Source organism: Myxocyprinus asiaticus, chromosome 32, assembly GCF_019703515.2.
Source record: "Myxocyprinus asiaticus isolate MX2 ecotype Aquarium Trade chromosome 32, UBuf_Myxa_2, whole genome shotgun sequence".
In the NCBI taxonomy this organism is placed as follows: domain Eukaryota; kingdom Metazoa; phylum Chordata; class Actinopteri; order Cypriniformes; family Catostomidae; genus Myxocyprinus; species Myxocyprinus asiaticus.
In genome coordinates, this window is record NC_059375.1 from 36,807,105 (window position 1) to 36,832,219 (window position 25,115).

General features: G+C 35.7%; 1 protein-coding gene across 1 annotated transcript in view; it reads left to right on the forward strand.

The window, feature by feature from the left end:
* LOC127423142 (kinesin-like protein KIF19) overlaps nt 1-25,115 on the forward strand; it is a 70,544-nt gene continuing 45,429 nt past the window's right edge. The window contains exons 1-2 of the mRNA XM_051667238.1: nt 1-247; nt 5,481-5,561. Of these exons, the coding sequence (XP_051523198.1) occupies nt 209-247; nt 5,481-5,561 (120 nt within the window). The 5' untranslated portion in view covers nt 1-208. The remainder of the gene's footprint in view (nt 248-5,480; nt 5,562-25,115) is intronic.

A 25,115-nucleotide genomic window follows, 5' to 3' on the forward strand; every position in this document is an offset into this window, starting at 1 on the left:
CGTGTATTGCTCGCACAGTGTGTTTATAATATTAGAGACAGTGTAAAGCGCAGGCGAATTCAGCGCCTCCTTCTGCGTCGCGGCTGTCACGGATGCATCGCGTTTTGTTACACAAATCATGATAGCATCACGTATGTTGTGCATTCTTCATGAAACGCGCATGTTTTAGTTCAGAAATAACCTTTGAAAGGTCCCGCAAAACATTACGATGAAGGACACAGGAGAATCAAAGGACCATCAGCTGACTGTAAGTCGAGTGAATTATTATTATTCTCTTAAAACTCTCTCACTGTCATGTCTGCATGAACTTTGTTAACCTATTAGAATTGATAGACTTCAGCCCATAACTGTAATTATTAAATATGCATCGCCTATATTATTTACCTTCTTATGCAACTGTATTACTTTTTAGACTGTGTTCAGCCATAAACTGTACATATGTGTATTTTCAAATATATAGTTTATTTATTATATGCATTTAAATGCATTTGTGTAATTAGTTTTTAGACTGTATTCAGACAATAACTATACATTTATGTGTGTGTTGTCAAACCTATACATTATTTACATACATAATGACACCTCTACTCTGTCTAGCTATAAACTGTACCTATATGTATGTGTAATACTGTGTGTGTGTGTGTGTGTGTGTATGTATATATATATATATATATATATATATATATATATATATATATATATATATATATGGCAGCCAGAAGTTTGGAATAATGTACATATTTTGCTCTTATGGAAAGAAATTGGTACTTTTATTCACCAGTGGCATTCAACTGATCACAATGTATAGTCAGGACATTATTAACGTGAAAATTACTATAACAAATAAAAAATAAATAAATAAATAAATAAAAAATAGAACTTCTTAAACGACTTCAAAGAGTTCTCATCAAAAAATCCTCCACGTGCAGCAATGACAGCTTTGCGGATCCTTGGCATTCTAGCTGTCAGTTTGTCCAGATGCACCTTACAGTCTAGCTGATCCCACAAAAGCTCAATGGAGTTAAGATCCATAACACTCTTTTCCAATTATCTGTTGTCCAATGTCTGTGTTTCTTTGCCCACTCTAACCTTTTCTTTTTGTTTTTCTGTTTCAAAAGTGTATTTTTCTGTGCAATTCTTCCCATAAGGCCTGCACCCCTGAGTCTTCTCTTTACTGCTGTACATGAAACTGGTGTTGAGCGGGTAGAATTCAATGAAGCTGTCAGCTGAGGGCATGTGAGACATCTATTTCTCAAACTAAAGACTCTGATGTACTTATCCTCTTGTTTAGTTGTACATCTGGCCTTCCACATCTCTTTCTGTCCTTGTTAGAGCCAGTTGTCCTTTGTCTTTGATGACTGCTGTGTACACCTTTGTATGACATCTTCAGTTTTTTGGCAATTTCAAGCATCATATAGCCTTCATTCCTCAAAACAATGATTGATTGACGAGTTTCTAGAGAAAGCTGTTTCTTTTTTGCCATTTCTGACCTAATATTGACCTTAAGACATGCCAGTCTATTGCATACTGTGGCAACTCAAAAACAAACACAAAGACAATGTTAAGCTTCAATTAATGAACCAAATAGCTTTCAACTGTGTTTGATATAATGGCATGTGATATTCTAGTACCAAATTAGCAATTTAGCATGATTACTCAAGGATAAGGTGTTGGAGTGATGGCTGCTGGAAATGGGATCTGTCTAGATGTGATAAAAATGGACTTTTTTCAAATAGTGATGGTGCTGTTTTTTACATCAGTAATGTCCTTTGGTGAATTAAAGTACCGATTTCCTTCCGAAACAGCAAAATCTGTACATTATTCCAAACATTTGGCTGCTAATGTGTGTGTGTATATATATATATATATATATATATATATATATATATATATATATATATATATATATATATATATATATATATATATATATATATATATATATATAATATTATTATTATTATTATTATTAGTGCTATCTGCATTCGATGTGCACTTTTGTTATTAGAGTTATAGACTGAATTCAACCATAAACTGTACATAGAATACATACAATCACATGCACATAATCAAACATTTATAGTCTAAATATTATCTACATTCTGAAACACTTTGTATGTATAAATGTAGTTACAGAATGTGTTCAGCTAAGTAGTCTGCTGTATATATACTCTATATCAGTTCTGCTGTGTATATGCTATATTAGCTATTTAATATACATATGATCAGCCGGTAACAGTATATACCTATTTATTGGTATAGCTATATATATATATATATATATATATATATATATATATATATATATATATATATATATATATATATATATATTATGTTTTTTTTTTTTTCTGAGCTAATGACTAATAATGTTGTCTGTTGTAAATCTGCATTTTATTCTCAGAGAGCCTGTCTATTTAAAACCCCAGGACAGATTTCAGTCTGACAGTCTACACTTGTTATATTTAGATTCTTGTGGAGCTTAATACTGGTTTATACTGATCTTTTGCCCCCCTTTGAATAATTCACAGGGGCAGTTTAAGTTCTCTTTCTCTTCTTTCACTGTAAGACATTATTCAAGTGCTTTAGGTAGTTTAAATGTGAGACAGTGATGTAGTTTATTTAGGCTGTATTTTGTATAACAATAATAATAATGGTAATAATAATGAAAAATATTGCTGTATGAACCTATGCTGAACACTTGTTCATCACATCCAACAAGGCAGAGAAATCAACTTTGGGGTAACTTTTTTCACAAGAGTATACATCAGGGGTCGGCAACCTTTTTGATATGGAGTGCCATTTTTTATTTTCCTGTGCCACCAACCCAAACCCCCCCCCCCCCCAAAAAAAACATGCGCATGTATGTGATTTTCCGAAGTTTGAGAGTCCACTTGTGAAAATGTTTCTATTTTGCATTTTTCTATTTTAATTGTTTATTTTTCATTTCAAATTATATAATCAACATAACAGTTTGATTGAAACATTTGTGCAAAACCCACATGTGAAAAATCTTGCATGTGAATTTTCACAGAGCATCTTCTGAAAGTGCTTTAATGACAGAAAACATGTACATTTGTACAAAATGAGTTAACACAGTTAATGTCACAAATTTGCTTATTTGATTACTGATCACATTGTGTGGAATCTTAAATATGTCTTATATAATGTCATACATTTTTCAATATCACACATAGGGGTAATCATAGCACGCAAGCAACAGCGAGAGAGGAGTAGACTATTTTATTTATATGAAGTTTTTCGCACCTGCATTCCAATCTACATCTTGATGTAATCCTTCCTCATGATCACACAGCATGTTTTCATCAGCTGAATGGGAGGCTAAACACTATTAAAGTGTGACGAGACACACGCTGCACATGCAAGCCATTCGCGCATCACAAGCCGATCAACTATTAAGCCCTTTTCGGTGAATCGCTCCTACAAAATCCTAAAACTTTATTTCCAGGTTTAATTTATATTTTGAATAGACTCAGATTTTTAGCCTCACGATGTGAGTTTATGTTTTCTCTTTTAATCGTTTAATGTAATTTTGTGTGTGACCATGGTTAAAGGAGGGTGTACCTGTATGCTGGGTTGGAAATCTCAAGGATTAATATTTGTATTTTTCATATTACATCACGTGTTGTTCTGAAAGCAAAAAAAGCAAATGACACAGAATGTAGGCTGTCATCCGCTCAGCCTGACTGAATTAAAGCGGGTGCGTTTACTCGCGCGATTTACTGTAAGTGAAGCGCTGCCGGCTCGTGATGTGTGGATGGTTTGCACGCGCTGCACGAGTCTGTTGGGTATACTGCAGTCTCATCACATTTAAACTTTTTGTTTAGCCTCCCATTCTGCTCATGAAAACATGCTGCATGATCATGAGGAAGGATTACATCAGGATGTAGATTGGAATGCAGGTGCAAAATGTCATATGAATAAAATAGTCTACTGCTCTCTCGCCGTTGCTGGCGTGCCAGTGATTACCCCACTGCGTGTAAATACTGGCACACATGCCATAGGTTGTTGACCCCTGGTATATATATTCAGTATATAGTAGTTGTATCTATGAAAGTGGAAAAAGCCTTTAGCTTTAATATTCTTAAGGTTACATACTGTAATTAAATCTGCAGTACTAAGATCTCAGAACTAAATCATGAACTGTGACCAGTCAAATGTATCTTATTCTAGATACACTTCCCTGCAGATAGCTGACTTGCAAAGTTGTTGAACCTCCTTTTCTAAATATAAATGTCCATGAAATATATTGTACATTAATAAGGGAAATGGTTTGTACCAGTGCTCTAATAATTTTTTTGATACTGTTATTTCCCAAGGTTGAATCAGTTATTACCCATTTGTGTACATTATCACTAAATCTTCTTGATTATGCTGAAATACACTCACTGAGCACTTAATTAGTAACACTATGGTCCTAATAAAGTGCCCAATGTAGTCTTCTGCTGTTGTAGCCCATCCGCCTCAAGGTTCAACGTGTTGCGCATTCTGAAATGCTATTCTGCTCACTACAGTTGTACAGAGTGGTTATCTGAGTTACCATAGCCTTTCTGTTTGCTCGAAACAGTCTGGCCATTCTCTGTTGACCTCTCTCATCAACAAGGCATTTCTCTCCACAGAATCGCCACTTACTGGACGTTTCTTGCTTTGACACCATTCTGAGTAAACTCTAGAGACTGTTGTGTGTGAAAATCCCAGGAGATCAGCAGTTACAGAAATACTCAAAGTAGCCCGTCTGGCACCAACAATCATACCACGGTCAAAATCACTGAGATCACCCCCCCCCCATTCTGTTGGTTGATATGAACATTAACTGAAGCTTCTGACCCGTATCTGCCTGATTTTATGCATTGCACTGCTGCCACATGATTGGCTGATTAGATAATTGCATGAAGAATTAGGTGTACAGGTGTACCTAATAAAATGCTCAGTGAGTGTTTATGGTTTTCTTTCTAAATCAAGTTCTGAGAATTGGTCTGTTATTGGTGAAGGTTGTCACTTTATACAGTGGCCCTATAAAGTACGTAGACTCTTAATCCACTCTTAAGCTTGTATGAATGTAATTGCACTAGATAACAAAATATCAAACCAAGTACCATTTTCAAACAAATAATGTTACAACTAACCTAAATTTTCTGGGCCATTTTTTGTTACTTTTAATCAACTGGTCACAAGGTCATTTTATTGGGTATATGAAGTCAGAAGTAAAATAAATGCCACTTAGTTTGATATTTTGCTATCTAATGTGATGACATTCGTGCATTTTAAAGTGTGGCTTAAGTGTCCAAATGCTTTTTGGGGCATTGTATTACCTTTTTCCTGATTTTATCCTTGCCACAGTTGCTGTTTGCTTGCTCAACAGGAGCATTAAGGCAATATTTACTGTAAAGCTGCTTTAAAATGGTGTGCATTGTGAAAAGGACAATACAAATAAAACTGACTAGATTTGACTTTTCCAGGTGGCCCTGCGGATTCGCCCTTTGAGCGATGCTGAACTGGAGGAAGGAGCCGCTATAATAGCCCACAAAGTGGATGACCAGGTCAGAGGAGCCAGCTATATCACTTATAGGTGTGTGTGTGTGTGTGTGTGGCACAGAGAGATGGAGAAAATACCTTTTAGTCTAGGTATTCAGCACCCACTCTGTGTCTGTGTGCACACTGTGTATGCACAGAGTTTCTTATACTGTATTTGTTTACACAATCTGTATTGAGTGCATTTTGTGTACTTATACTAGATTTAGTTTGTGTTCTATGAGTGTAGATTGCATTTACATCCATCTGGTGGATCTGTGTTGTTTTCAGTGTGAGGGGCAGGCAGGTGACTCAGCTCTCATCTATAGCCACTTTAAATCAGCCAAGCTCTGAATACAGCATTTCTTCATTAATCCAGTGCTCACATTATACTGAGAGGAATGCTTAAGCTGTTAACTGGTTTGCATATTTTTTTATTTTTTTTAAATGAGACTGTAATGACCAGCAATGTCTAATAATATATCGTTTTTGAAAAGTTAGACAACAGGAATACTGATTTAACAAAGTTGGTGCTCGATTAATCTCTGTTAAAAAAAAAATTGCACACAAAACAAGAACACACTTTTTCGATCTGGCAAGCTCTAATCTGATTTGCTGGCACTCACCGCACTCCTGCGAGTAAAGGTACACAGGATTTATTTATCAGATCTTCCTGGAAACCAAATCATGTTTACAAGGTACTGCACTGATACAATAAGCACTTTTGAGGAAAAACTAATCACTAGATTTGGGTTTGTGGCATCATATTAGCTGTTTTGTTTGAGGCACTTAGAAGCAAGTTAACTATGTATCCACAAGCAGAAATTGTAAATGTAGTGCTGTTTTCTGAGATATTCGGTTATAAATAATCAGTACTTATTACTTTTAGATGGACAGAACATCTGATCACAAAGTCTATACACATTTTTGACATGCTTATCGTTCTGTACAATTGTTCACAGAGACTGGCTTTCCATCTATGATTGTGGCATGCAATATTTTAGATAAATCCGCCCCTAAATGGCACTTAAAAACAAAACAAACTGTGGTTGGTCACTTGAAATCTCAGTCAGATGGTCTCTTCCTGTATTAGTGGCTTGTTTCTGCCAGAACAAGCTGCAATGTATAGGCTTGTTATGCTTTTAAAAGTCTGGCTATGCTTATATACATTTTCTACATGTATGTGCACATTGTGTGCCCTTTTATTGGTGAGGAAGTCCTCCATTCATTTCCTCCTGTCTAATTATAGAACCCCATTTCTAAAAAAACAAAAAGGTTGTCTTAAGATATCTACACTGAAAACCCTAATAAGTTGACTTTACTCAATTGATTAAGCTTGTTCCCTCGATTGAATTAAATAATAGTGTCTTCAAAACTTGTGTAAATAAGTTCACTTAACTATGTGTTCATACAGAATGAACTTAACTATTTAAGTTAAGGTAATTAGATGCAAGTAGACTAAACTCAGATTTGCTATTGAATTATTGTTGTTTCTGCGTTATCATTTTAAAGGGGTCGTGTCATGAGGAATCAAATTTTTCTTGATATTTTGACATGTAAGATGTCATTCTACTATAAAAACATACTGTACATTTTTAGAACTCAAAACTTAATCCCCAATGCACTAAAAGCATTTATTGAAACCAAGCTGCTAAAATGCCTCGTTCTCTACTTCCGCGACTTCCCTACATCACTAGGAAGCTCATTCATTCATGACCGCCACTACAGCAACAACATCAATACCTACTTCACATCATCGTGCCCTTGGCCTCGCCCACTGGTGCTCCATTCATACACAAAGAGAGAGAGCAGGACAAACAGGCTTAGTGTGGCCTACTAACTATTCCTGAATACCAAATGGGACCCATCTGGACTATTTTAAATTATTTATGTATATAAACATGCTCTACACAGACGTCTTTGACCGTTGTCATGTGTCTTGGGCCGCTTTTAAAAGAAGCGGTATCAAGTTATAACTTTGAAAAAAAGACACCATCATCATCAGCTGCTGTGCCTCTTGATGTTTTGTGCACTAACACATCTTGGATGCCTTCTTGTACCCATCTGCAGTCATTTTAATTGTTGGTGAATGTAAACATGCACTAGATGAACGTCTTTGATGCGTTTGCGGCGATGTGTGCTTAAGTGCATGACGATACTGTACAGTATGTTTGTGCACGTCTTGTTTTAACGTGCTTTGGACTATGTATGTGAGTTGTTTCGGCTCATATCAGTGTGGATTTCTTGTGAACCAGTTATAATACAATTCAAGCTGTGCAAAGGAACTGTTATTGAAGGACGGGGCAATTAAAAACACTTGGACCCGATCGTAAAACCATAAGTAAACAGTTTCATTCATGAATATTTCAAATGTCATGATGACTGTTTGATCGTTTATGGTGCTGAGTGTTAACAGTTGTGCTTGAGATGAACAGATTAATATAATTGGATACAATGTGTTGGATGTGTGTTATGTGTAAAGCATGAAATGTATTTTATAATGATGTGGAGCTTGGTTATTCTCTTCCAATTGAGTTTCAAATATGGCTGTATTTGAGGGGCTGCATGATGTTAGCCAATCAGAACAGCGGGCGTTTACGTTATATTTTTAAGGAGGCGCTTAAGCCAAAACTGAGCGTTTCAGACAGCAGTCCAAAGACATGGTGCAAAATGATAATTGATTACTAATTTATGCAAAAAAAATAAAATACATTTCTTTATTTTTTTATGTTTTGGTGCAAAAAAAAAACAAAAAAAAAACAAATTGCTAACATTATCAGCGGAGCTCAGGGAAGATAATGCAGTTATTTAGAAAGAGAGAAAATAAAAGTATTTCATGAACCCTTTAATTGAACTGACTCAAATTTAGATCATACAATAACACAGCTCAAATATAGAAGATTATAACTGATTCTAGGTGAATCATAAAATATTTGATTATAAATATTGACATTCCCCTCAGAAATGCATATATGCCTGTACTTTAGTTTCACATGCATGAGATGAATTTTGATAGAGTTAACTAGAGCCTGACCGATATGGGATTTTTGAGACCAAAACCGATTTTAGAGGGGGGAAATTCACAGATTACCGATGTGGTGGCTAATATAGTTAATTTTTGAGCTGGAATGAAAACAAACCTTTTCTATGTGGATTTTTCACCGATTTTGCACTGATATGACTTTGCAAAGGTACTCAGAAGGCTGCTTTCTTAAACAAATATTTTTATCAAAGAATATTTGACATTATTATTATTATAATATATTGTCAACCAGTTCTAGAAATGAACATTGAGAAAATTATTATAGCTAAATAAAAATCAGTACTGTATGTTTAGTAACAGTCAATGGCTGACCATTTAAATAAACAATAAATTCAAATAAAATAAATAGCTAAATAAACATCAGTACTGTTTAGTATCAGTCAAATGCTGACTATTTCAATACTGCCAGTCAATTAGGGGCAGGTTGTAAAACAAGAAGCATTTACACCTGCCGAGTCAAGATAAACAGCGGCAGCGGTGTTACACTTTATTCTGCTAGAACTGTTACACTAGTTCAGGGGAAACTTTCAACGGTGGAAAACCAGACATTTAAATATTACATTTTATAAATGCAATGACTGGAATTGTTCGGAAGGGGGTACCAAACTGCGAATCCTGAACAAAACAGTTTGGTGAATACATGTTTACACATTAGCTTCCACTCACCTGACAAGGTATGAAAGTAGCTGTGAGGTTAGCTAGTTAGCTATAAGCTCATTGTCATGGAGAGTAAAAGATGGACTTCATTTGCTTTCCAGCATTGCGTCTCACCAACTAGGTAACAATGTAGCGTGAAATCAACACTCAACAGATGCAATCCACCACCGCACCGTTGTCTGCTGAGCTGCAAAAAGATGCTCTGATGCTTACCTTTCAATCTGCTACATTACTGACTGCACTGACAAACTATAGCTGGCTAACCTAAACAGATGTGATAAACATGATTGACATGGTTGTCAGGGACAGGGTTAATGTTATATTAGTTATATTGAAAAGGGAAAATGATGGGGTCATTGTTTAATAACTTTCCAGTATGTATTTCACAAACTAGTTAGCACCTTACCGTGAAGACGCCACTTAACTCTGCACTGTCTGCAGAACCACCATCACCAGAACCACCGTTAGCTCAGCTCTGTAAACAATGGAGTCAGAGCGCACTCTGCTGGACAAACTATGTTATGACACCAACTCTAAATCACCCCAAGTATTGTTTTCTGCATTATATGTTCTGAAAAAAACATTTTCATATCTGTGCATATCGGAAAAAAATATATACGCAGATACCGATATATCTGTGAAAGGCTAATATCGGCTGATAATATCGGCACGAGTTAACAGGGTCCAATATGACCAAAGAAAACCCAGATCACTCGAATAGTGACACACGAAACAACTATTTCCAAAACTAATAATACAAAAGAGCTAAAACCTCTATGAAGTCTTAATAACAACTATTTAAATACCTCCATAAGTTCCCTTTGACCAAGGAAATATAATTAAATAATTCCAGCGCTATCAATCGTTTGAGTTAGTAACACTTAAAATCTTAATTCTATGGATTTTTAAGATAAATTAGTTTGAGCATAGCTATTTGATTTGTGAGCCCAAAACTTGACATTTCAAGTGATGTTTAATTAAGAAAACTTGATTTTTCCATTAATGACAACATTAGGGTTTACAGTTGATGAAAATAATGTTAACCACAGGCTAGTTGAACTGTCTCCAGGGCTCTCAGAATCAGAATCAGCTTTATTGCCAAGTATGATTACACATACAAGGAATTTGTCTTGGTGACAGGAGCTTCCAGTGCACAACAATAAAATACAGCAACAAGACAGAGATAATAATAATAATAATAATAATAATAATAATAATAACAAAATTGAAGAAAAAAAAATTTGAATAGAAAATAAAGTATATATGGAATACACAATAAGACAAATATATGTATATATATATATATATATATATATATATATATATATATATATATATATATATATATATATATATATATATATAATATAGTGCAAATACAAATCTGTTATAAACAGTGCCACAGAATGTAATGGCTGAAGAGGTAGCTGGGGTCAGAGTGCAGGGTCAGCCATGATATGGCGCCCCTGGAGCACATTGGGTCAAGGGCCTTGCTCAAGGGCCCAACAGTGGCATCTTGGCGATGCTGGGGCTTAAACCCCCGACCTTCTAGTCAGTAACTCAGAGCCTCAGCCGCTGAGCCACCACTACCCCTGAGATGGATAGCCTGAGGGAAAAACTGTTCCTGTGCCTGACGGTTCTGGTGCTCAGAGCTCATTGGCTGTAATACCCATGCTAACCTAGTGTTAGTGGTAAATAGGTCCTGTGAATGTGGAATGAGGAGGGTGCGGTCTGCTATTTTATCTCAAGGGTCTGAGTCACAAGACAGTTAAATACTCAGAGACTTCAGCACGGTGGGACATTACTTCATTTACCTGCTTCTGCAACTGCAGGCAATCATTATAATTATTTACCCAATTTAAATAATAGCTTAGACTCATTGTAATCATGCTTTTAGATGTTGGGCAGGTTGACATTGATGTTAATTTAATGTGCATTTATTACATAACTATATAACAGTGCTATGTGCATTTATATGTGACATAATTTTATTTATTACATTATATGTGTTCCGATTTAGAAGTTGACCAAAAATAGCAAAGATCATAGAGTCTCTAAACATTGTCATTCAAAAATACTGATGAAATCTAAACTGATAAAATGATATAAAACAGATTTTTTTGCAATCCATGTTTTACTTTATCCTAACAAATGGAAGCTCATAAGTTACTGAGTTGGAACTTTAATTAGATTGCTAACATTTTAATATAAAGGCTACTTTTCTGTATTGAATTAAATATTAACTACATACATTCATTTAAATTTGACATTTCTCTCACTTTATCTGCCATCTTGGATGGATTGAAGAATCAAAACACAGTTTGTCATCTGTATTTACCCACCATTTAGTATATTAGGAAATAAGTTTTTTAAACAACAGATGCCACACACTCCATTACTGCATTTTAGCTCAAAACTGTCTTCCTTTGTGATTACTGGTATTCAGTTAGATACTACTTTGAATTATTGAAAGGCTAATAGTGACTTAAGGCTTGCTGATGGTCAGGTGAGGTGTCCATGTTTATATTCAAGCACTTGGACTTAACAATACAAATGATTATGCAAGGCTGATGGGATTAGTAGAATACACAGAATGGTTTAGATGTTGTGTATTATGTTTGTGCAGTCATCCTCATGCATGGGGAAAGATAGAACAAGACAAACAGTACCAACATACAATGATGAGGTTGTGTAATGTAGAAAAAACAAAACACACACACACACACACACTAAAACATGCACACCAATCACTCACGCTCATTGATCAATACAATTCTCAACAGGCACACAATGATTAAGGGTGACCGGGGCTAGTTGTCACAGAGGGAAGTTGACACAAGGGCTGTATCTCAGTAGCTATGAGGTTTAGGCTCAAAAGTACAATTACACAAATCCATGTTTTTTGGTAGCAGTGGTTTTGAATGATGGTTTAAATACAGAGTTCAAAACTGTCTCAAATTAGAATGATTTTATAAATTATATCCTCCAAACAAAACTCACAAAAAGACTGGGGCAGGTTGTCTTTTGTTTTAAATTGTATAAATGGTATACATTTATAAATTACAATATCTGCTGGACAGAACTATATATATATATATATATATATATATATATATATATATATATATATATATATATATATATATATATATATATATAATATTATTATTATTATGTTACTTTCTACATTTTTGCTGTTTCTTGAAATGTCTCCTCCCTTGGTGATTGTTGCTTGCTCTGATAATCTTTGCAGAACTTCCCATAGGAATGAATGGGGGGAAAAAACAGCATGGTTTTTGGCAAATATTCTTATAAACAGAACTGATCATATTTTTATGTGGGCTGGAATGAAGAGTGACGTTTAAAGCATATTATCGGACGTTTTGTGTAAAATAAATTGTGAAATTGCACAGTAATTTGATTGAAAACTGTGGAGACTGTGAATCAGAATTGAGACAAATGATATCACAGTCATTTGAAAAGAGAACAGGGTCGTTTGATGGCAATTACACACTAGATAACATTATCTTTAACGAACAGAACTGCTCATAACATCTCATAACACACTCACTAAGATACTGTGAATGCTTTAATTACTATCGCCTTTACTAAGACTTGAATCAGTGCATGTATGAATTAACGTTTTAATTTACCTTGGAGCAAATGTAGGTGTCCTTGCTAATGTTGCTTGTTCATTTGGGAATGAGAGCAGACACAGTTTAATCCATAGTATGCTCTTCTCAAGATTTATTTAAAGATTAAAAAAAAAAAAAAAACTGTGTATCTCGTGTCACTACTACAACTTAATCTGCAACAATTTCTTTTTTTTTTTTTTTTTTTTACATTTTGTGGATTATTTCTATAAAATTCCGCTTAAAACTACTCAAACACACATTACTCCCATAGACTGTCTTTGGAAAATAGCAAACTCTTGTCAGAGAAATGGCGGACGTCAACAGTTGCTAAGATAGGGTTGATGAGAAATGCTTTTAAAGCATGGCTTGGCGAAGAGTCAGTTATCTCGTAAATGTAAAAATCTTAATGGTCCTTAAATAGGCTGCATTTTCTATTTGCAAAATATAATTTCAAGTCAAGTCATTTTTATTTGTATAGCGCCTTTCACAACACACATAATTTCAAAACAGCTTTACAGAAAATCATGCATTAACAGAAAATGAAATTGTAATATCTATAATGTCTTAGAGTCATCATTGTGTAGTTTGATTTAATACGATTATGAACTGTGTATAAAAATAAGTAATTAAATAATAATTGTATTTAGAACCCCAGTGAGTAAGCCGAAGGCAACTGTGGCAAGGAACACAAAACTCCATAAGATGTTGGTTAATGGAGAAAAATAACCTTGGGAGAAACCAAGCTCACTGTGGGGGCCAGTTCCCCTCTGGCTAACATCATGGATATAATGCCAATATTAGTTATTTATGTGCAATGCAAGTTAAGTTTTAAAATGATTAAACTAAGTAAGTGTTAAGGGCCAGTGTTTAAACAAAGATTTTGTAAGAACTGTAAAATGAATGACTAATGTCTTTGAAGTTCATCCTGGATTAACTGTAGAAGTTCAAGCAGATGCATTGTCCTTTGATAGCTGTCTGATGAAGGCTTTTGTTGGCAATTTATTGGTAGTCTATGTATTCCATTTTAAGAGTGTATTCCATCATTAGACCGAAGTGATGCAGGCCGAGATCAGTGAGGTGCTTCGCAGTTCAACCGGCCGGTAATTTCGGTGATGTCTATCCTAAGTCCAAGGTTCAGGCAATGGCATCTGAAGTATCCCATGTCTTCTGATTTTAAATTAAAACAAGACCAGGGCATTTTCTTGACAGGTGTCATTATAATCATACAAACAAACCTACCCTGAGAAATATTCGCTGTAGTGAAAAGTGTGACAACTAGTCCCGGTCTCCCCAATTTCATTAAGCAAACAAATGACCAAATCTTGCTAGTGCAGATGCACTAAAGAAAGCTTTGACAACCCCCCACCCAATCATGCATAATTAGCCAGATTTGCTGAACCAACCATACTAAACACCTTCTTATCTGTTTGTGGCCAACACACCATATGGCAGCGGGTAGGCTGAGACATGTTTTTTTTTTTTTTTTTGTGGTGCGATGTCGCTGGTGTTTTTCTCCCCCTGATGGAAGACACTAATGGACAAGTAAACTTTAAGAGGATAAGCTCACCAAGAAGGGTTTTAGATGGCTTAGACAGCAGCCACCTGCTCTTCTGTACCTCCAGCCACCTGATGGCTGTAGGATCATGCCAGCTTTGGCGTAGCATTGTCGCAACATTGGTCAACATGTCCTTCAAAGCTACATCTAATAGCTAGAATATTTTCAAATGAATTAAATTGCTAATAAATGGAGGAATGGTTTCTTTCACTTGCCAAACATAACACAAATTAGAGCTTGATTTAATTTTGTCTGGGTTGCTTTTGCAAATCCTTTGCTAATTCTCTGTTTTGAGGTAGTGATAGCCTTGGACATGGTGGTATTTATTAACCTCTCCACATTAGCATGTGTCCTGTTAACTTGTTTACCAAGACTAATACACCAGGACCTCATAGCCCTTCTCCTTAAAGGGATAGTTTACCCAAATCCCAATTTAAGGCTGAGTAAATGGCAATTATCATATTTGAGTGAACTAAACCTTTAAGATAAGGTGCTTGTGATGGCTCGCATGTGCGACCAGATGTATACTGATTGGTTTGTGCGTGCACAAAGACTCATATACACTCACTGAGCACTTTATTAGGAACACTATGGTCATAATAAAGTTCCCGACATGGTCTTCTGCTTTTGTAGCCAATCCGTCTCAAGGTTCGACATGTTGTGCATTCTGAGATGCTATTCTGCACTCTACAATTGTACAGAGTGGTTATCTGAGTTACCGTAGCCTTTCTGTCACCTCAAACCGGTCTGGCCATTCTCCGTTAACCTCCCTCATCAACAAGGCAATGTTTCTTATTTTTGGCACAATTCTGAGTAAACTCTAGAGACTAGTGTGTGTGAAACTCCCAGAAGATCGGCAGTTACAGAAATACTTAAACCAGCCCGTCTGGCATCAACAATCATGCCACGGTTGAAATCACTGAGATCACATCTTTTCCCTTATTCTGATAGTTGATGTGAACATTAATTGAAGCTCCTGACCCGTATCTGCATGATTTTATGCATTGCAATATTGCCACACGATTGGCTGATTAGATAATTGCATGAATAAGTACAATGGTGGCCAAAAGTTTGGAATAATGTACAGATTTTGCTGTTTTAGAAGGAAATTGGTACTTTATTCACCATTGTGGCATTCAGCTGATAACAAAGTATAATCAGGACATTACTGATGTAAAAATCTAGACAGGTCTCATTTCCAGAAGCCATCAATCCAATACCTTATCGTTGAGTTATCATGCTAAATTGGTACTAGAAAATCATTTGCCATTATATCAAACACAGTTCAAAGCTATTTGGTTCATTAAATGAAGCTTAACATTGTCTTTGTGTTTGTTTTTGAGTTGCCACAGTATGCAATAGACTGGCTTGTCTTAAGGTCAATATTAGGTCAAAAATGGCAAAAAAGAAACAGCTTTCTCTAGAAAATAAAGGCTATACAATGCTTGAAATTGCCAAAAAACTGAATATTTCATACAAAGGTGTACACTACAGTCTTCAAAGGCAAAGGGCAACTGGCTCTAACAAGGACAGAAAGAGATGTGGAAGGCCAGATGTACAACTAAACAAGAGGATAAGTACATCAGAGTCTTTAGTTTGAGAAATAGACGCCTCACATGTCCTCAGCTGACGGCTTCATTGAATTCTACCCGCTCAACACCAGTTTCATGTACAGCAGTAAAGAGAAGACTCAGGGGTGCAGGCCTTATGGGAAGAATTGCAAAGAAAAATACACTTTTGAAACAGAAAAACAAAAAGAAAAGGTTCGAGTGGGCAAAGAAATACAGACATTGGACAACAGATAACTGGAAAAGTGTTATAGATCTTAACCCCATTGAGCTTTTGTGGGATCAGCTAGACTGTAAGGTGTGTGAGAAAGTGCCCGACAAGACAGCCACATCTATGGCAAGTGCTACAGGAAGCATGGGGTGAAATGTCACCTGAGTATCTGGACAAACTGACAGCTAGAATACCAAGGATCTGCAAAGCTGTCATTGCTTCACGTGGAGGATTTTTTGATGAGAACTATTTGAAGTAGTTTAAGAAGTTTTTTTTCAAATTGTAATAGTAGTTTTTCACGTTATTAATGTCCTGACTATACACTGTGATCAGTTTAATGCCACTTTGGTGAATAAAAGTACCAATTTCTTTCCATAAGAGCAAAATCTGTACATTATTCCAAACTTTTGGCCACCAGTGTAGGTGTACAGGTGTTCCTAATAAAGTGCTCAGTGAGTGTATGCATAAGCATACACTCTGGAGGCTAACAGTGCAGTAACCTGTCCTTACCCGTGTGTCATTATACATTGATGATACATATCAATGAAGCAACTCGGCACCTCACCTGTCTACAGCAAGTTGCTTTCGAGAGTTCAACACAACTATAGCATTCCACACAGGTGTCACACAAGTTTTTATTAAAACTTGGATGCATTTACTATAATGTCATCACATTCATCTATGTTTATCATAGCATCCCTCCACTAAACCTCAGATAAACATTTACGTCCGCCGGTGACAAGAGCCATAACTCTCCTATAATCACATAAGCTCATTAAGGAGCATAAGCGATTAAAGCTTTGTTGTTTCTGCTGTGTTATCTAGAAAATAGTTTTTATTTTTTGGTAGTTAGACCAATGACAAAGGTGATTTTTTGTGATTAACATTTTTATTGATTTTTCAAAGCAAAGAAAAACAAAACATATATACAATGAATCAACATTAACTCCCACTACTACCCCTCCCCAATCAAGAACCCCACCCAACCCCAAACGAACATCCCAGTGGTCTTACATAAGTACACACATATACAGAGAATAAAAATAATAATAATAATAATATATATATATATATATATATATATATATATATATATATATATATATATATATATATATATATATATATACATAGACAAAGGTGATTTTAACATTAAGCATTATCTCGACTTTTGTAACCTTTATCAAAAACAGTTGGAAATTGCAAAAGGAGCCTTCGAGGCAGCCTTTGAGTAGTGTATTTTGAGTAAATTTAAGTAAACATCCTAGTTATTATGCTTCCTGCCACCACCACCCATTTAAGTATTACGAGATTTGATTTAACTAACTTTCAATGTCAAGGAAAATATTAACATAAATTTTACATAACATCCATCATCGCAATAGGAAAATCACAGTTGCGAACCATAGAAGAAAGATAAATAATGTGATTTTGAACATACATTTTTATGGTTTGTCCTATAAGTTAAAAAGACAACCAGTATGGTTGGTCTCTATATGGGAATAAAAGTCGTACCTTTTTGTATGAGCCAAGTCATATGAAATGTCACAATTTTGCCATTTTGTATGCATTATTATGAGTTGCCATGAGACTATGTTGTCTTTAAAGAGATAGTTCACCACCCACAAAATAAAAATAAAAATATTAATAATAATAATTACTCACCCTCATGCCATCCCAGATGTGTATGACTTTCTTTCTTCTGCTGAACACAAACAAAGATTTTTATAGGAATAGTTCAGCTCTGTAGGTCCTTACAATGCAAGTGAATGGGTACCAAAATTTTGAAGCTCCAAAAAGACATAAAGACAGCATAAAAGTAACCCATGCAACTCCAGTGGTTTAATCCATATCTTCAGAAGCTAGGTGTGGATGAGAAACAGATAAATATTTAAGTACTTCTTTACTATAAATCTCTACTCTCACTTTCACATTCTTCTTTTGTTTTTGGCGAATTGCATTCTCCATGAATATCGCCTACTGGGCAGGGAGGAGAATTTATGGTAAAAACTGACTTAAATATTGATCTGTTTCTCACCCACACTTATCATATCACTTCTGGAAAAAAAAAATTAAAATATTTAACCACTAGTCTTATGGATTACTTTTATACTGCCTTTATACAGTTTGCATTTTGGAGCTTCAAAATTTTGCTTATCAGTGCATTTCTTTTTACAAGACGGTCTCTCCTAAACTTTTTTGCCTCCTAACACTTACATGTGATAAGTGACTTAGGGGCAGATCACACTAAACATGTTTTGCATCCATCTGCACTGTTTTTAAATTGTTTTTCTATGTAAACATGTACTAGATGGACGTCTTTGATCGTTGTGCCATGTCTTGCTGTTTTTGTTTTTTTTAGCGTCTCATGCAGGAGTGTCATATTTTTAAGATGTTGTGTAAAATTGAATCAACTTACACTTTTAAAACGCATTTTGATACACCTGCATTCTATTCCACTCGATGCACTGTGTCTAGCTTCATTTAACGCAAGAACACATTCGGTCTGAACAGCCCCTTGCAGTGCATTCAGGGAATACATTTATCAGTATGTGCGTTCTATGGGAATCAAACCCATGAATGTTGCTAGCTCCTTGCTACCAGTTGAGCTTGATGAATTGCTTGAGAAAAAAAATGAATTAATAAATAAGTTCTGTATTGCTTTCAAACACTGATGTGTGAAAAGGTATCACAGTAATCATACATTCTGTAAATAGACAGAACTTGTGTAGCAGGATATGTTGCAGGAAGTAAGAAAACCACTGTGGTCATAATAACACACTGTGTTTGTCCCTGGTGACATATTGGCAGTGAATGAGATTTGGATGTAGTGAGGGATGTGTCTCCTGTTGCTTTTAAAGGCTGTTAACTATCCTCCTCAGCAGGGCCGCTGTTTTCCCCCTCTCTCCCACAAATAGTGGGCTGTACCCTGTCGCCATGACGACTCACAGACAAGGTCAGGGCCATTGTTTGGTTTCCTTTTCTCGTTCTGCTTAATGAGAGAGTATGAGTGATGATGGACTTGAAGGCCATGGGGTCTTCTTAGTTTCTTATGGATGTTCACTTACCAAAAATATGTATATAAAGAAAAAACAGTTAGCTACACCAAGTATTTTCATCATAGTCAGAACAATGATGTTGTTTCCGTTCATTAAAGGAATGTTCAAGACTCAAAATTATTTAAGCTCAATCGTCAGCATTTGTGACATAATGTTGATTACCACAAAATGTATTTCGATTCGTCCCTTGTTTGTTAAAGTAGAAAATGAAGCAAAAATCATGGATAAAGTAAAAGACACTTGGACATGAACGTGAATGTGAATGGGATCAATCAACATTAATATACAGAATTTTTCAAGAGTATAGCCAAAAGATGTAAACATTATATGTGTTATTCTGCTTTGCCAGGAAGGACGGTCTATAGGTATATGTCAGGTTTTTCTCCTGCTTTTGACCTTATGAATAATTTAATAGTTATATCAAATTGCAAAAAAATTGTTTACTCAACTTAAGCTTAATGTTTTACTATTTTTACTAGTTTTAATTAAGTTACCGTTACTCTCTAAACCCTAAAGTTGTCACTAATTAAACATTTAAATGGTCCTAATTAAACAGTACTTGAAATGTCAAATTTTGGAATCGTAACTCAAATATATTCATTCTTTAAACTTTGGCTTCGAGTACTACTAACTCAAAATCATCAAGTACAAAATTGTGGCAGTGTGGTATACCAAAAAAGCCCTTGCGCTTGAATAAATTATGTATGTGCGATCAAAACAAGGGAATAATTGTTATTTAAAAATGTATATAGTTTTAATTCGTATGACTATTGTTGTTGTTTTGTTGTAGCTGGTTGATAGTTGTGATTTGTGTGAAGTCACCATGAGGTTGATAACTGTTACCTCTGGTGAACTTGGAGCCTGTTAAATTTGTACTTTACAAAAGTGCAGATTTATATGCACTAAGAAGTACTGAGGAGGATCCAGTGATGCCATATGGCTAACCAAGAGTCCAGTCATAATTTCCCTTATACTGTATAAGACGTGCTATAACTCAATTTAAATAATTAAATAAAAACAGTCATACTTTAATCACAGATGAGTTAAGTTTACTTGTAACTAGTTAACATTACTTAGTTCACTTAGTTCAGTTTACTTGAGCCAAATACACTGCCTGGCCCCCAAAAAAGTCGGTAAGTAAGGTCAACTAATCAGATTTTACAGTATAGCAATTTTGTTAATATAAATAATGTATTTTTAATAATAATAATAAATATAATTTTGAAACTGACAATTGGTGTAATAGCCACTTTGCAATTAGCCAATCTGGCACAGTTAACATAATCTTAAAATGGCAGCTTGGCCGATATTTTGGTCTATCACTTCTCCTTTTTACTAAACAAAGCTTAACAACATGCACATGAGCTTATTGTTAACAAATGTATTTCCTGACCAATTGTATCAAGCGATGCCTTGAAAAAGTCAGCTGACAGTATGAAAGTACACGCAATAGGATGCATCTCTTATGGGTACTAGCACAACCATTCTCTGAAACAGGTGGTTTGGGCTCCGGACCCCCTACAAAGAAAAGAATGAAAGAGAGAAAAAAGTGAGTAAAAGAATAAACCTCAAAGTTTCCCTTTAAAGACCTTGGCGGGTAAACAAAGGCCTGCATTCATCCGAGCTCAGGTCGTACCTGATAACATGGGAAATTTCCTCCATTGTGCGCTACAAAGCTGCCACTTTGGCCCTTCTGTATTCGGTTTCTGCTGTTTTTCTCGGTAAGGTGATTCAAATTGCTCTCACCTTGAGTCCTGTAACAGAGAGAGTAAATTAGCAGAAAGAGCCCTCTCGTGGCATCGGGTCTTGCCACCCCACCTCTCCAGACTAGATCAAAGATATTCATCTCTGGTATATGATTATGGGCTTTCAAAGCGTTTGCCGCTCCCTAGGCCCTCTCTCAAGGTTTGCACTCAACAGCCTGGCTGTTGTTTTCTAGTCTTATTTTGGTAGGTGAATAGTAACTTTAGGGCCAGTGCAGGCTGAGGGAAGCATCTCACAAAGTAGTGTTTGGTGTCTTTTACGGCGGACTGTTTGAATAGGCTCAGGGCTGGGCCGAGAAATCGTTCTCCAAACAAAACCAGCCTTCAACAGACAAGATTTAGCACAGTGCCACTGGGGAAAATGCCAACTGTTCAACTCTTTTACAGGTTGACTCTCTGCATTTGTGTTTTATGGTGTACGCACCCTGGCCTGCACTGTAAATGTCCATCACTGGAATACAGCAGCACTGTCCATGTAAAAGAGAGCCATTACAGCCAACATAGTTGTTTTCCACTCTCAGATTTTTATTAAGACTCTTACCTCTGTCTGTACAAAGACTTTTTTTTTTTTTTTTTTTTATAATGCTCTTCCCTCAAATAAACAATATGAATTGGAGTTGGTTTTAAGCAAGTTATAATGTCAATTAAATGAGTAAATTCTCAGTAAATCAGCTTTCTCAAGCAACTCAGACTCAGAGTCCAGAACCTAGTGAACTGCCTACATAGGCAGCATTTTAAGGAATCATAGGTTCCTAGCTGATGTGAAGAATGTGAAGAAAATACTCTTAAAGCGATAGTTGATAGCCATCAATGAAAATGATGTCATCATTTACTCACCCTCATGTTGTTCCAAACCTGTATGACTTACTTTAGGCAGTAGGTGATAGGCAGTAGGGCTGTCAACAGGGCTGAGAATCAAAATTCAAATTTATCACAAATATATTACCAAAATTTGAATTATATTCAAATATTAAACATATTATTTCAGATAAGGGGGAAAGATAAAAGACATCTGATTTTGTAAATCGACGTTGTCTCCAACATGCATAAGAGGGCGCAACAAATGAATAGAAATATAAAGGCATTTTAGAGCTCCTTGATATAAACAAATCAGCACCGTGTTATAACTATTGTTTATTGCAAAGAACATATCTGGCTTTTAGCAAATGTGCATAAAATGATAGTCAAAAGATTTAGCCTGTTTATATTTTCAACTATTAAGTTAAAAATGTAAAATGAGAAAAGAAACACTTTAGTAGATGGGTCTCTGTTAACTTTGTGTTGCACAGTAGCCTATACCGGTGCCATAATACTACCACAGACTCAAGCTTATAAACCAGCAGTACCACATTGTTTTTCATTAAATACAGTAGTATATACGTACCTAATGCTTATTCAGCGAGACGCTGATAAGAGAGCAAGGCAAAGTCAAGACACAACCGCCAAAGATCTCCACCTCTGGGGGCCGTTCACTCCAACGCGTCTGTTATTTTCTATGTAAGCATGAGCTAGACGGGCGTCTTTGACCGTTGCTTCATGTCTCGCTGTATTTTTCACCTTCTCGTGCAGTAACGACGCATTTCTTTTGACCCTGTGTCAATTTTAAAGTAAACTCCACTTTTAAAACACGTCTCGAGACACCCACGTTTTGTTTTATTCATTGCACTGTGCCTGATTTAGCCCAAGGATGTTAGTCATTATCAGGGCTTGGCACACATCCAAAATTTGAATTCTCATTTTGGCATTTGAATGTGCATTTTTATCCTAAATTCGAAGAATATTCAAATTTTTATTTGACAGACTTATTAGGCAGAATGTCATCTTCAGTCACTTTTCACTTTTCATTTAATCATTTTTCCATAAATTGAAAGTGAATGGGCACTGATACTGAACATTCTGCTTAAAATCTTTTGTGTTCCACTGCAAGAAAGAAAGTAACACAAGTTTTCATTTTTGGGTGACCAATCCATTTATGATACCTTAATTTGGCCGACTAACAACAAACATGGCAGACAAAGTTCTAATTAATTTAAAACCATAAAGTATTGATAAAAAAATTGTTCAGTCTAATTAAAAAAATACTTACTTTATCCAATATTTGAGTGTTCTATGCATTTTTATGGTTATTAGAGTATAACATTGTTAGCTTAGCAACATGCTAACACCAAATTCTTACTAAAATCAATTATGAGTCAAGTCTCCCATGTGCTTTATGTGAGAAGGGCACACAGAGTTACTGCCTATGTAGAGCGTTTCAGATTGGTTTCTTCTGAGATTCCATTTCAGTTAGGATGCTTACTATGTAGGCAGTAGACAGCAACACAGCTCACTAGGTTTTGGAACAGAGCCTTCATTACTTGCTTCTACGTGAACCATGAAAAATCTAAAGTAGTGAGCCAACTTCTGTTGCAGGCTTGACACTAAAAAGTGTGTTAAAAAGATGCAACTGTTTACATCACAAGCTTTAGCAGTTGAGTGGGTGTATAATACAGCCACACTAATTGACTGTCTGACATTAAAAAGCTCTACTGACAAGACGTGGAGCTTCTTTAAGTGGATCAAATACTTCTACTGTATACTCATGTATACAGACCTGGCCTATTCTGGACATATCACCTGATCTCTCTCTCTCGCTTGCTCTCTCTCTCTCCCCTCTTAATCAGTCTTTGAGGTTGAAGAGGAATTCAGAGTGCTGAAGAGTTCTCAAACTGCCTGTTAGACCTTCTCATGTCTTGACTGCCTCTTGTAGAGCTTACTGATTCATGAAACCAGAGTTTAACATGTGGATTTCGACTAATGTAGAATAAACAAAAATCAGAATTGACTGATTTATTGACATATAAAATTTCACAACTAGTACTGATATCAGATCTTCAAGCACAGCAGTACAATTCCTCTTGAAAGGAGTGGTGGTGGCATAGTGGACTAAAGCACTGAACAGGTAAGCAGAAGGTTGTTGGTTCAATCCCCACAGCCACCACCATTGTGTCCATGAGCAAGGCACTTAACTCCAGGTTGCTCCAGGGGGATTGTCCCTGTAATAAGGGCACAATAAGGGTAAGTCGCTTTGGATAAAAGCGTCTGCCAAATGCATAAATGTAAATGTTGAAATATCTGATTTGAAACCATTCTGCATCAGATGGTTGCATCAATTTTCATATTTAGTGTGAACAGTGCAGACATTAAATTTGCATACCGTAGTGTACAATCTAAGTCAAACCTAGTCACTTGCAAAAATGGAGTGTTATTTCTGTGCCACTAGCATCAACAAACGGTTTTGCAAAAATAATAACTAGAGTTGGGAACCAAGAATCAGTTCTTGTTCATGACTGGTTCCATTTTGTTTTGATTTTTATTCCGTAACTGTATGATTTTCATGACTTTTGATTCTGTTAACGGTTCCCAAACATGCAATTTTCTGCCAATGAGGACAGAACACTGTACTAAAACACTCTGACAGTGTTTCCTGCAGCTCCCCATTAATGAATCTACAGCATGAAATACACAGCGCAACCAGAGTAGTCTGATTACTGAACAAATGGTTCTTCTGAATCTATAGCTCACAACATACAGCGCTACCAGAATAGGCAATTCCCAAACAAATTGCTCTTATGAGCTGGTTCTTTTGAATCTATAGCATGCAACATACAGTGCTACCAGAATAGGAGATTCCCAAACAGATGTCTCTTTGTAGTGAATCAAAAACATACAGTGTGACCAGTTGGCTATAGTGCTGTTCCTGAACATATTATTTTTATGAGCTGGCTCTTTTTAGCGAATCAAAACACTTATACATTACTGGTGCAAAAGTTACGACTTTAACCATGTCCAACTCAAAATGAAAAAAAAAAAAGACGGTTACTGTGTTAGTTAATGTTGTACTTAAGGCTTGTGAGACTTCAATCAGGCAGTGCAGTTGTTGATTGGTTGTTTATATTGTGTAGTTAAATATACAGCACATGAGTAACTAATGGAATTTTATTACAGAATATGAAATATGTTATCATATTTATTTAGATTTGTATTTAATATGTAATTAGCATAAATTATTGTATTGCATTTATGCCTCTAAAAAGTATTTTACAAGTCTTT